Source organism: Rhinoderma darwinii, chromosome 10, assembly GCF_050947455.1.
Source record: "Rhinoderma darwinii isolate aRhiDar2 chromosome 10, aRhiDar2.hap1, whole genome shotgun sequence".
In the NCBI taxonomy this organism is placed as follows: Eukaryota; Metazoa; Chordata; class Amphibia; order Anura; family Rhinodermatidae; genus Rhinoderma; species Rhinoderma darwinii.
In genome coordinates, this window is record NC_134696.1 from 100576105 (window position 1) to 100589593 (window position 13489).

Below are 13489 nucleotides of genomic sequence, written 5' to 3' on the forward strand. Positions count from 1 at the left end.
TATCACGTCGATGTCTCTGACCGTTGATAAGCGGCAGCGGTTCTCAGAAAGTGTCGTCTCCGGTCGGCCATTGACTTTAAGAAGCCGTCAGGATTGGAGGGGCGCGATGCGTTGCTGGAGGGGGTTACATCAGTTCCACCGATATCCTGGTGATACGCCAATAACGTCTTTTGTGAGTGCGCCCATCGAGTTTCACTTTGAATCTTCATTAATTATTGACTGGAGCTCTAGGCGGCCATATTGGGTCTTCGAATATCGTGAAAACAGGATCCGATCTTCAGCAGAAATTATAGAGATTTATCAAAAGTAATAGAAAGGAAAAGTGGAGCAGTTCCCACTAGCAACCAATCAGAATTCAGCTTTCATTTTCTACAAACCCTTTGTAAGTTAAGAGCTGGGATTTTATTGGTTGCTATGGGCAACTGCTCCACTTTCACTTTGCACAACCTTTCATTGGTTAAGATTTTCCGGCGATTCCAGTGCAAATATTTTACCATTTTATTGGCCATTTTGGATTGTTTTTTAGACGACGCTGCAGAATTCTTTAAACTACAGTTCACGCTTTTCTTTTTTTTATGGAAACTGCTGCTGCAATAACTGGTGAGAACAAACTATAACCCCACAGTCCTAGCGTAGATCAATACATGTGACATCCTGCTGGGTGTGACCCTGCCCTCGGGAAGTGCCCACAACAGACATGGCGGCTGCTCACTTCCGGTAACGGCTTTATTTGTATGGCGCATGCGTAAACCCTCCTCTTCCTATTAGCGCGGAGACTGTCGGGAGATTTGCTTCTCAGTGCGGCGGACACGTGTTGCGCACACATCGAGCTGCGGGCGGAGCGAACATGAGGCCAGGTGAGCGGCAGGGGACGGAGAGGGGGTTGTGGGATCAATGTACCGGGGTGAAGCGCTCCATGTGTGGGGTACGAGGCGGCTCTGGAGCCGGACACGGCGCATGGAGGAGGCTGGGACCCGCTATCCGTGACCCTGTAGACCGGAGCAGTCCTGTATACGATCCCCGGAAACAGCCGCACGGAACGTGTCTGTCCGGACGATGCCTGTGAATGATGGGAGTTCTTACCCCTGCATTGTAGCGTTGCGTCCGTTTCTCCCATCATAGTAAATATTCTCCATCAGAACCGCTCCTATTTACTAGTATAACTCTCATCATCCAAGGAAGTCTATGCATGGTCTGATAACTCCCATCATGCACCAGCCATGTGTAGTCAGTAATGTGTGGGGGTCCTCTCTGAAAACTCCCATGGGGGGGGGGGGGTAGGGTAGTCCATACTTTTGTATATGATCAGTGTAATTAGTCACATGATCCGGTTTTATGATGTACAAATTTGCGTCAAATTTCAGAGCCCATCCCCCATTCTATCGGATGCTGTAGGGGGAGGGGAGACTTACACCCCCATAATCTACAATGTAGAGATTCCCCAGGATTCGGCACTGTTGCAGTTATTGGGGCGTTGCTGATTGTGTCGTCTATGGACGGACGACTCTACGTTGACCTGCAGCGGCCGCGCTCTGACCCGACGCCATTGCTGCAACTTCCATTAAAAACTTCTCCTTCTCTTGCAGGATTCACTCCCAGGGGATTTGGTGGCAGGGGATTTGGTGACCGTGGAGGATTTGGTGACCGCGGAGGATTTGGTGACCGTGGTCGAGGGGTTAGTAGAGGATTTGGAGGCCGGGGAAGAGGTGGATTCGGTGACCGTGGAGGTGGCAGAGGTGGATTCGGTGGCAGAGGTGGATTCGGTGGTGGCAGAGGTGGATTTGGTGACCGTGGAGGAAGAGGTGAGTGGCTCGTATGAGGGGGGGGGGGGGGTCACTGAGATAATCTACAAAGGGAATATTGATAATGGCTGCTCTGGCTCTGTGTAGTGATTGTGCCAATTTTGCGTTTGGTGAAACGTATGGGTTTTTTTTTCTGCAGGTGGGTTTAGGTCTCCTTTTGGAAGGGGTGGACCCCGCGGTGGAGGCAGAGGAGGGAGAGGTGGATTTGGCGCAGGAAGGAAAGTTGTGGTGGAGCCGCACAGACATGAAGGTAAGGACCGGTGCCGCCCCCGGGCTCCGCTGACGGGACTGTTGTGGATGGTTCTTGCTGAAGCTCCGCCTCTTTCCTCTTCCAGGCGTCTTCATCTGCAGAGGGAAGGAGGACGCACTGGTGACCAAGAACCTGGTCCCTGGAGAATCTGTCTATGGAGAGAAGAGGATGTCTGTGGAGGTCGGTAGAATTCTGCGCTGGGCGGGAAACCTGCAGTTTAGGGCAGATTCCCCTTTATATTGGACTATTCTCAGGGGTCCGCACTTGAGTCACATGATGTAGAATCCTCATGCTGGCGGGGGGGGGGGGTCATGTTTGTAGGTTTTCATGGCACCATTTATCGTTCTATATAATGTAGTGGAAAACTGGGAAAAAATTTGTGGGGTGGAATGGGAAAAAACTGATTCCTCAAACTAATTGTTAAAATAAATTTTTTTGCCATATTCTGAGACCATAACGTTTTATTTTTCCGTTGATTGAGCGGGACGAGGGCTTATTTTTTGTGGGGTGAGCTGTAATTTCTACTGGTACCATTTTGGGATACGTGAGCCTTTTTGCATGTTAAAAAATGCTTTATTGTAACCGTTTGGACTTTTATAGTCGCAGCGATACCAATTTTGTATATATTTTTTTACATAGGAAAAATTAGATAGTGGTTTTTTTTTTTTGTTTTTTTTATTTATCTTTTTGAATTTATTTACACTACAAAAATCTTTTTAACTTTTTTTTTTTTTTTTTTTAACACAATTCATTAGTCCCAACTAGGGGACTTGAACCAGCGGTTGTGGTGCGTGAACAGGTTAAAGGGGTGAGCCGGCTGTTTTTATGGGCCGTGCTTCCATTATAAAGTATAGGAGCACGGTCCGTAAAATAAAAAAATAGGACATGTCCTATTTTTTTCGGCCGGTTTCTACGGCACGGACACCCTCCCATTGACATACGGGAAGGTGTCCGTCGGCCATAGAAATGAATGGGCCCGTGATTACGGGAAATTTTACGGTTGTGTGCATGGGGCCTTAGCCGTCCAGGGCTCAGCTCCTCCACCATTGTAAGGTCTGGAGGGTGTATAAGAAATTTGGATTTCTGCCTATAAAGTTTTGTTCAGCTGTAGGGGGCACTGTTCAGCTGTAGGGGGCACTGTTCAGCTGTAGGGGGCACTGTTCAGCTGTAGGGGGCACTGTTCAACTCACAAGCTGCTGTTCACGAGACGATGACTCCAACTAAACGTCCACTCGTTTCTTTTGTTCAGGATGGAGAATTAAAAATTGAATACAGAGCCTGGAATCCCTTCAGATCGAAACTCGCTGCAGCCATTTTGGGAGGAGTGGATCAGATACACATAAGACCCGGATCCAAAGTCCTGTATCTTGGAGCCGCCTCTGGGACGACCGTATCCCATGTGTCCGACTTGGTTGGCCCAGTAAGTGAATGCGTATAATGTGCCGGGGTAAAATATAAAGGTGGGGGAGGGGGTGACGGTGGAAGAGCTGTCCTGGATTGGCTGTCCTGGATTGGCCCGGTAGGTGAGACGTTTTATGACCCTTTACGTTTCCGTCTGGCAGGAAGGATTGGTCTACGCTGTTGAATTCTCACACCGGTCCGGCCGTGATCTCATTAACGTGGCCAAGAAACGCACCAACATCATCCCCGTGATTGAGGACGCACGGCACCCGCACAAGTACCGCATGTTGATGGGTAATGAAGCCTTAAGATGCAGACTGTTTGGGGGAGGGGCAGGCGATGAAGATGATGCGTTCATTTTCTACCGCACCGCGCTGTGTCGGCCTCTTCATTGGCTTTGCTGCGTATTCTGCGTAACTAACAAACATTTTGTTTTTCCCAGGAATGGTCGATGTCATTTTCGCGGATGTAGCTCAGCCCGACCAGACCAGAATAGTCGCCCTCAATGCTCACAATTTCCTGAAGAACGGAGGTCACTTTGTCATCTCTATAAAGGTTAGTACAAGAATAAATGCTGCCCCCTAGGGGCAAGAACGCAGCTGCAATATTACTGCCCCCTAGGGACATGAATGACAAAGTCCTAGAGATAAATGTACCAGAGTTCTATGGTCTTTCCCTTTCCGTAGGCAAATTGCATTGACTCCACGGCGGCTCCGGAGGCCGTGTTTGCTTCAGAAGTGAAGAAGATGCAGCAAGAAAACATGAAACCCCAAGAACAGTTAACGCTTGAGCCGTACGAGCGGGACCACGCCGTGGTGGTTGGAGTATACAGGTGGGTGTATTACTGGTTTGGGTGGGGACTAGGAACGTGATGCCTGGACTCCTGACCTCATACACATATCGTCTTCTCTTCCAGACCTCCCCCAAAACAGAAGAAATGATTTTCCTACTTACGTTTTCTTTAAGACTTTATTTTTATATATATAAAGAATCCCATTGAAGAACGCAGATGCTGATCCTAGCTCCGCCTCTTCCTGAAGCCGCCTGCAGTCGGACCTGCCTGGAGTGAGCGGGTTGCACCGATCCCCTTTTAATAGTGTTGACCGGATTGCTGCGCTGCCCTCAGTACTTACACCTTGGTTTATGGCGCTGTGAAGATCTGCAGAGCACCCCTTTTTCCTGTACTGCCCATAGGGGGGGCTCATTAATCAGCTTTTGTCAATTCCTTATTAAAGTCATTGGTTGAAATCAACCTGTAATAATGAGAACATATTATTGTATCGGAGGGTTTGTCTTTTTGTTAATGATTCCGGGCTCCTTCCTGCCGTGGTTCTGTATGTTGTGTGGATACTGATGAACAGTTGTATTGGGGGAGAAGTGATATAAACATTTTATCTTTACCTGTGTGCCTGCTGTGGTGTTTATGGGGGGGGGGGGGGGGGGGTGTAGTGTAAATAGCACAGCCCGTTATGGATAGATCTCTGCTTTGTCTACCGATGGCCTCTGCTTTGTCTACCGATGGCCTCTGCTTTGTCTACCGATGGCCTCTGCTTTGTCTACCGATGGCCTCTGCTTTGTCTACCGATGGCCTCTGCTTTGTCTACCGATGGCCTCTGCTTTGTCTACCGATGGCCTCTGCTTTGTCTACCGATGGCCTCTGCTTTGTCTACCGATGGCCTCTGCTTTGTCTACCGATGGCCTCTGCTTTGTCTACCGATGGCCTCTGCTTTGTCTACCGATGGCCTCTGCTTTGTCTACCGATGGCCTCTGCTTTGTCTACCGATGGCCTCTGCTTTGTCTACCGATGGCCTCTGCTTTGTCTACCGATGGCCTCTGCTTTGTCTACCGATGGCCTCTGCTTTGTCTACCGATGGCCTCTGCTTTGTCTACCGATGGCCTCTGCTTTGTCTACCGATGGCCTCTGCTTTGTCTACCGATGGCCTCTGCTTTGTCTACCGATGGCCTCTGCTTTGTCTACCGATGGCCTCTGCTTTGTCTACCGATGGCCTCTGCTTTGTCTACCGATGGCCTCTGCTTTGTCTACCGATGGCCTCTGCTTTGTCTACCGATGGCCTCTGCTTTGTCTACCGATGGCCTCTGCTTTGTCTACCGATGGCCTCTGCTTTGTCTACCGATGGCCTCTGCTTTGTCTACCGATGGCCTCTGCTTTGTCTACCGATGGCCTCTGCTTTGTCTACCGATGGCCTCTGCTTTGTCTACCGATGGCCTCTGCTTTGTCTACCGATGGCCTCTGCTTTGTCTACCGATGGCCTCTGCTTTGTCTACCGATGGCCTCTGCTTTGTCTACCGATGGCCTCTGCTTTGTCTACCGATGGCCTCTGCTTTGTCTACCGATGGCCTCTGCTTTGTCTACCGATGGCCTCTGCTTTGTCTACCGATGGCCTCTGCTTTGTCTACCGATGGCCCATCCTGACTTATACCTCTGATGGAAGCTGGTGGCGTATCCCACTGGGGACATACTGTGTAATATGTTGCCTGAACTGCCTTGGGCCCGACTCTGCTGACATGTCAGACAACTTGAACGGTGGGGGTCCGAGCACTGAGACCCACCCCCACGATCGCTAAAACAAAGCTGCAGAGGTGCTTGGGTGAGTGCTGAGCTGCTTGGTTTCTGATGTTTTTTTTTTTTTGGAAAGCTGATGTAATGGGGTACGAGCTCAATAGAAAGTCTATGGGTCTGTACACCGTTACCTCAGCTTTCTCATAGAAGGCAAACGGGAACTGATCGGGATCATTGCTCACCCAAGTGCTTCTCCCACTTTGTTCTGTGGGCGTCTCAGTGCTTAGACCACCACCGATCATAACTTCTGGCATATTAGAAGTTTGATGGTTTAAGTTAGACTTGAAGTGCTGTGCCTGGGGGAGGCTCCTGACAGCACTGTCCATATATAGACAGTGACATCACAGGCTTACCCAGAGTCAGAATCCCCCAGGCTGAGCACTGCAGGGTACGTTATTCTATCCTTCAAAAAAAAAAAATATATATATACTCATACCACAAGGACACTTGTCAGGCCAATGAAGCCCATTTGACACATTTAGTGTGTATATATAAGGAGCTTTTCCGACATACACTCTAAACGAGGGATAAAAACATGTGAACAGGCACTGAGGTTCCGTTCACATTGTTAGAGCCCTATTATGTGGAGGCTTAACATGCATCTCACTGTACAGGCAAAGTGTCATATTTTCATAATTGGCTCTCATTGTACAAAACACCTTATAACATTCTGTATAGGATAGTCTATTCTATACCACAAGAATCTGCTGCATGGCATATACTGAGGACATTTTGTAAACTCCATGTGAACGGGGGCCAATGGATGAGTTTGGCTTTCCCAGCGCGTATGCTGCATATTGGTCTTTAATGTGAACTGAATCTAATTCTGCAGCAATGGCACCTGGAGAACAGCTCAGGATCGTGCTGCCAGGGTCCCATATTCCTTTGTACGGACTGCTGCCCAGTTTTGCTCTATGGGTCCTTAGTCTGCTCAGAGAAGGGATGAAGTATATACTAGAAATGATTACATGGGGATACCCTATTTCTGCATTTAAAAATAATAATCTGGCTCTCGCTCAGACCGTCTTGAGGTGCTGCCTTGTGAGAATTGAACTCTGGTTGTGTGGCGGGATCTTTCCATGTGTCGGTCACATTAAAACTAGTCATACACCAGGTCAGACTTTGCATCAGTCCTGCAACAGTGTATAGGGTTGTGCTGCTGTTCCTCTTACTTTCCACCAGAGGGAGCGCTGACTTTCTGCAGATGAGATTGTGGAACCTTCAGCTTATTATACACCAACATTATACAAAAGCCGAGATCAAAATATATTGTCTTCAATCAGCCTCTAAATTGAGCTTCACAACTATGGAGAAACTGATGATGCTGTTAGTTCAGGTCATTAGACCCAGGGTTGGGCCTTGTGACATAATAGAACCACCTTCTGGACTCATGCGTGTAAAGAACCACGGAGTGCAGCCGAAGCGTCCGCACTGAACCGTCAGCGGAAAGTACTGCGGTTTAGGCTCCTAATTTTAACTTTTGTCCACAAACCTGCACTCTAATTTTCAGCCGTTTATGGCCCCGAAAATAAGCAGAGTGAACACACCCTAACAAGTGGGATTGTGCTCAATCCCGCTTGTTTAATAAATGCCATGGTCAATAGCGCCCACATTTAAATTGCAGGAAAGATGGGGACTACCTCTAACAGCTCATCAGCCCCCTGCGATATGGTAGCAAGGTGCTGATAGTTGCTCTGGAGGCCTAATGAAGCCCCCCCTCCCAGGTCATTTGTGCTCTTATTAAGCCCTGCCTCTAGCAGAACCGGAGAGAAGCCGGTCAGAATCCCCTAAAAAAAAAAAAATCGGTGTCGCCGCGTGCGCAAAAGTCTTAACTATCGCAATATATTAGTATTTAACCCACACTGTGATATATTTTTTTTTAAAATAAAACCACCAGAATCTCTGTTTTCCCACAAAAAAATTGGAAATCTAAACTAAATGGTAGCATTAAGCTTATCCTGCAAAAACGATGCCCTCATGCCGCTTAATTGACAGACCAAAAGAAAACAAAAAAAAGTTATGACTCAATTTGGCAACACTAAATAAAGTTTTATTTTCCTGGCACCCCGACCACAGCACTTATAGGACGATTCCCCACCTCGGGGGACAGGAAACAACATGGACGCAGGAATAAAAGGCCCCTCCTCCATACCTTATCCAGTTGTTTCCAGTCCCACTGGGAGGCATGAACGTCCTGTCGTTGTGGAAGAGCAGGAAGGAAAGTTATCGGCCCAGTCTGGTCTCTGCCCGGCCCTCAAGAATGTGAAGTTTCCCTCCAGCTCAATGGCAGAAGTCCACCACTAGAGGCAGCCCCAGGTATTGCTCCCTTGGGAGCCAGGATTGGTACGAGGTATCTGGCGTACAGGGAATCCCGCTTCTCCTCCTGGGTCTCAGCGTCTCCGGTCACATATTTCATGGGTCATGACGCCGTTACCCGGAGTGCAGGGATTGGCTGAGACAGCAGGAGGCGGAGCCTGGAGGAAACTGGCACCAGATTCAAAATAAAATCTAGAAAGAACGATGGCCGGCACTCCTAGACAGGAATATTCGGGTGCTATAAGGGTTCAGGACGGATCTCCCACAATACAGTATAGGAGAAAACCCAAGCACTCCATAGACATGATGGACATAGAAATAGATTTTCTCAAATCCTTTTTTTTTTTTTTTTTTTTTAATTCAAAGTAATTCAACTTTTTGTTACTTTTTTTTGTCAGATGGAGGGTTCTGTCGGGTGAACCCCGCAACGGAAAGTGAAACCACAGCTTCCGTTTCCATTGATATCAATGGTGATGGAAACATCGCTAATGGTTTCCGTTAGTCACACAATCCTTGGAGGATCGATGTTCTGTCTCAGAGTTGGCCGCGAGCTCTCCTCTATGCCTTTCCTCCATTCTCCCCAATACCACAGGTGTTGGCAAAGATCTAGGAAGAGAATGCCAGAGGAATTCGGATTGCTCCTCATTAGGCCAGAAGATCTTGGTTCCTTCTTCTCCTCCAGCCGGCAAGTACTGCTCTCTCCCTCCCTTACCTGCTATCTCAGGGGCCTGTCTTTCATCCAAACACTCTTCAACTTCGGCTGACGGCTTTGATGCTGCACGAATGATCTTTAGGCAGATGGAGTTCTCTGACGCAGTAATTTCAACTATTTTAAATAGCCGTAAAAAAAAAAAGTCACTTCAAAGATCTACCTCAGAGTTTGGCAGAAGTTCATTCTCTTTTCCCAGCACAAATGGGACGGTCCGTCCAGACCTAGTATTGCTCAAATATTGGACTTTCTACAGAAAGGTCTAGAAAAGGGCCTAAAAACCAGCACTCTAAAAAAGCATTCAGAGCTGATACCTGCACCCTTGGACTGTAGACTAAGAATCTTTTAATGAAAGAATTTTCTGCTAAAGGGTTGTGATCGTATAGATCCAGTAGTCCATTCCACAGTCCCTCCTTGGGACTTAAACCTAGTCCTATCCCTACGGTCTACTGCACCCTCTGAACCAACATCAAACATCTCCCTCAGGCTTTTAACATTTAGGCTGGGTTCACACGTGGCGGAATTTCACTTGAACTCCGCAGCGTTAATCCGCAGCGGAGCCGTTTCTGCATTGACTTCCACTTCTATTTAGAAGTGTTCGTTTAGACGATGTGTAAAATTCCGCTGCGGAGCATAGGCTGCGGAGCGGAATTTGGTGTCCGCAGCATGCTCTGTCTGTTGTGGACCAGTGGCGGAATTTCTCCATTGACTTCAATGGAGATTCTAAATTCCGCAATGAAGTCCGCAGCTGTCATGCACATGTTATGTGTGCTGCGGATGCGTCTTGCTTTTTTGACATGACATTTCTTCATTCTGGCTGGACCTATGTATTTCTAGGTCTACAGCCAGACTGAGGAAGTCAATGGGGCTCCCGTAATTACGGGAGCGTTGCTAGGAGACGTCAGTAAATAGTCACTGTCCAGGGTGCTGAAAGAGTTAAGCGATCGGCAGTAACTGTTTCTGCACCCTGGACAGTGACTACCGATCCCAATATACAGCAACCTGTCAAAAATATATAAGTTCATACTTACCGAGAACTCCCTGCTTCTGTCTCCAGTCCGGCCTCCCAGGATGACGTTTCAGTGTAAGTGACGGCTGCAGCCAATCACAGGCCAATAACAGGCTGCAGCGGTCACATGGACTGGCGCGTCATCCAGGGAGGTCGGGCTGGATGCCGAAAGAGGGACGCGTCACCAAGACAACGGCCGGTAAGTATGAATTTCTTTTACTTTCACTAGGGAAAGTGCTGGCCCTTCTCTCTATCCTGCACTGATACAGAAAAGGGAAGCACTTTTCCTGCAGTCCGCAGCAGCTAGTCCGCATCAATTTACTGCACATTTTGGGCAGATCCGCCGCAGAATCTGCAACGCAGATTCTGTGCGGCATAGTTGCGGTGGAAATCCACCACGTGGGGGCATGCCCTTAAAACCATTTTTCTCCTAGCAATTACAGCCAGCCTTCCTTTCCTTTCCCTTCCGTGTTTCACCCCCAGTAGGTCTAAAAGCACATTCTACGAGAGCAGTTTTCACTTCATGGGCTGAAGGGGCATCCACTTCTAATGACCAGATTTGTCGGGCAGCTACCTGGGCGCCTTTAACCTTCTTTAAACCTTACAAACTAGACGTATTGTCACAGGAACTTGTCCTTTGGGCGTAAAGTCCTTTCGGCAATTGTCCCTCCCTAAATTTAAAATCCTTGGTTATTCCTCCTATGAGTGCCGTTGTGGAGGTGCCAGGAAAAGAAGAAAATTTACTCTTACCTGTAATTGGATTTTCCATAAACCCCCACAACCCCCCTCCCATAGGTAGGTTAGTGTGTCACCTACATATTAAAATTATTGCATAGATGTCCTCTGTTATTACTGGATAAGGTATGGAGGGGCGTTTTATTCCGGTGTCCACGTTGTTTCCTGTCCCTCGAGAGGCGGAGGGGGAGATCCTCCTATGAGTGCTATTGTGGAGGTTTATGGAAAATCCAATTACCGGTAAGAGTAATTTTCATGTTTTTCAGTTAAAAAAAACAAAACCTATATCAATATTTGGCATCGCCGTAAATCATATTGACCCGCAGAATAAAGTTAACATGTCGTTTTAATTGCCCGGTGAATTATGTAAAAAAGAAAAAGCAAAAAAAACAACAAACAATGGACATATTAGAATAGTTTTTTAAAATTTTCTACACCACAAATAATTTTTCCTCCGTTTCCTAGTACATTATGCGGTACAATAAAAACGACAAATTGTCCCACAAAAAAAAAAAAATCAAGCCCTTATAAGATTACATTGACTAATAAAAAAAAAAAAGTTACGGCTTTTGGAACACAGGGAGGAAAAGATGAAATTGAAAAATTGATACCAGTGGCAGGAAGGGGTTAAGGCACGGCCTATTAGCATATAGCCATGGGAGGCAGGGGCATTTGTTAGGCCACAATGACCACCCATCGTCACCCTGCGATCCCTGGCATTAGATGCCACGGTGGCCATTGACCACGGCATAGAATGACATCTCTCCGGCTTTGTAACAGCCGCACTCCTGCCGCTAATTGCGCAATTAACAATTGCAGGAATAAGCACACGGCTGCAATGTCCATTTTTGTTATAGGGTTAAAAAAAAGTCTTATTTCCTAAGCCAGTGGCCAAAGATCGCTGTGGCCCACATTGACTCATTACCTGCAGGGTGACAGATCTCTAGTGGTGCGACCGGTATCAGTCATAGTTGCTGTGCAGTCCTAAGTGGATTGCAAAATTTCAGTCAACATAAGACTATAGCCGAGGCGGCAGCCATGTCTCGTGTAGCGATTCACATTATTCCTGGCTTAATCCCTGGGCGACACGTAGTGAAAATCTACATCATGGCCGCAAAGGGGAAGATATCTCCGATCCTGGTCTTTTAGTCCCTAATGACCTTGGCATCTAAGCCGTTACGCTGATGGAGTGCCACCCCCTCTTTCTATCACAAAAATAAATCTAGATGAGTTTGGGATGATATGGCCAGTTCTGCATGTATTTTAACCACTGTATTATTATATTCAGAAAAGGCTGCACACAAAAACAGAAAGAAAAAAAAAAAGAAAAATAAACCTCTCTGGTTGTAATGACCAGTGATCAGGGCACAATCTGGTGGTTTTTATAAATCTCCCCCCTCCCCCGTGACTTCAATGGTGAAAACAGCAGACCCTTCACATCACCAGTGAAAATTCTGATCACTTCTATTCAGGATATAACAGGTGTTGTACAGTATTAGAAAACCATGGCTGCTTCCTTCCAAAAACAGTTACTCCAGTCCAGTGGTTGTGTGTGGTATTGCAGCTGAGAGTCAGTCACTGCAGTGGAGCAAAGATGCAATACCAGAGGGGGGGGGGGGGGGGGGGAAGCACAAAACTCATGGATAGGCAGGGGAAGGGCTTTGGAAGGAAGAAGCAATGGTTTTTCTAATACTGTACAACTCTTCAATGACAGAGCAATTATAAATTTTTTTGCATTTTAAGAACCATGGCTTTATTTTTACATTGACAGCCATGTAAGGGCTTGTTTTCTTGCAGGACGGGTTGTATTTTGTAATGGCGCCATCTTGTGGTACATATAATGTATTGTATAACAATTATGAATTATTTTTTTAAAAATGTTTTTTCTTGGGGGGGGGATTAATAAACAGATCTCCCTGAATGACTTTGTATCTGCAGATTTTATTTCAGAAGTCCATACACAGCAGCGCGTGAGGGCGAATGCGCGCGAGGTGTATTACGTGCGGTTTTCCTGCAGTAAATCTGCAGCGTAATACAGCGCCAGCATAGCAAATGAGATTTCACATAATCTCATCTACATTCGGCCAGATGAAGACGCCAGTCCGGCGTTGAAACGCGTAGCATCTGTACTAGGACTACGCAATAAACTATTTTCATATTTAAAATATATCCAAGCAGCGCCTTTTTAATCCCGTTTTTATTGCTACTAAGCACATCTACACGCTAAGACATTGTTACACATGTAAATTGACTCGCCGTGCGTATTTTAAAATTTCGCAGAATGTCGATTTATCTTGTCAAATGCAATTCTGAGACAGAGGCAAAAGTTTACTGAAAAATCTAAAAAAAAACAAAAAAAACATTATTATTAAGTACAAATTTACCTGTGAAGTGACCGCTGTTCCCACATAACATAAACGCTGCAGAATTTATACAACGGAATACAGTTGTGGAAGTTCCGCATTTCCAGTAGCAGCAAAGCGGATGAGATGTTGTAAATCTCATGCCCACGCTGCGGAAAGAGAACGCAGTGTAAACATTAATAAATTGACCTGCGGTGTAGGATTTAATTCTGCAGCATGTCCGTTTACGGTGATTTTTTTTGTTGCAGATTTTCCCAATTGAATTCAATGGGGATGCAAAACCCACAACAGAAAGCCAAATTATGCGACTTCTGCAGCGTAAT

At 46.7% G+C, this 13489-nt stretch overlaps 1 protein-coding gene across 1 annotated transcript; it reads left to right on the plus strand.

Moving 5' to 3' along the window:
• The first annotated feature begins 832 nt into the window (after window positions 1-832).
• FBL (fibrillarin) lies at window positions 833-4853 on the plus strand. The gene is made up of 9 exons (XM_075840404.1): window positions 833-857; window positions 1587-1802; window positions 1942-2052; window positions 2138-2232; window positions 3302-3472; window positions 3615-3747; window positions 3896-4008; window positions 4140-4285; window positions 4370-4853. Exons 1-9 carry the CDS (start codon window positions 848-850, stop codon window positions 4392-4394), a joined length of 1020 nt encoding a protein of 339 aa, XP_075696519.1. The 5' UTR covers window positions 833-847; the 3' UTR covers window positions 4395-4853.
• The last annotated feature ends 8636 nt before the right edge of the window (window positions 4854-13489 follow it).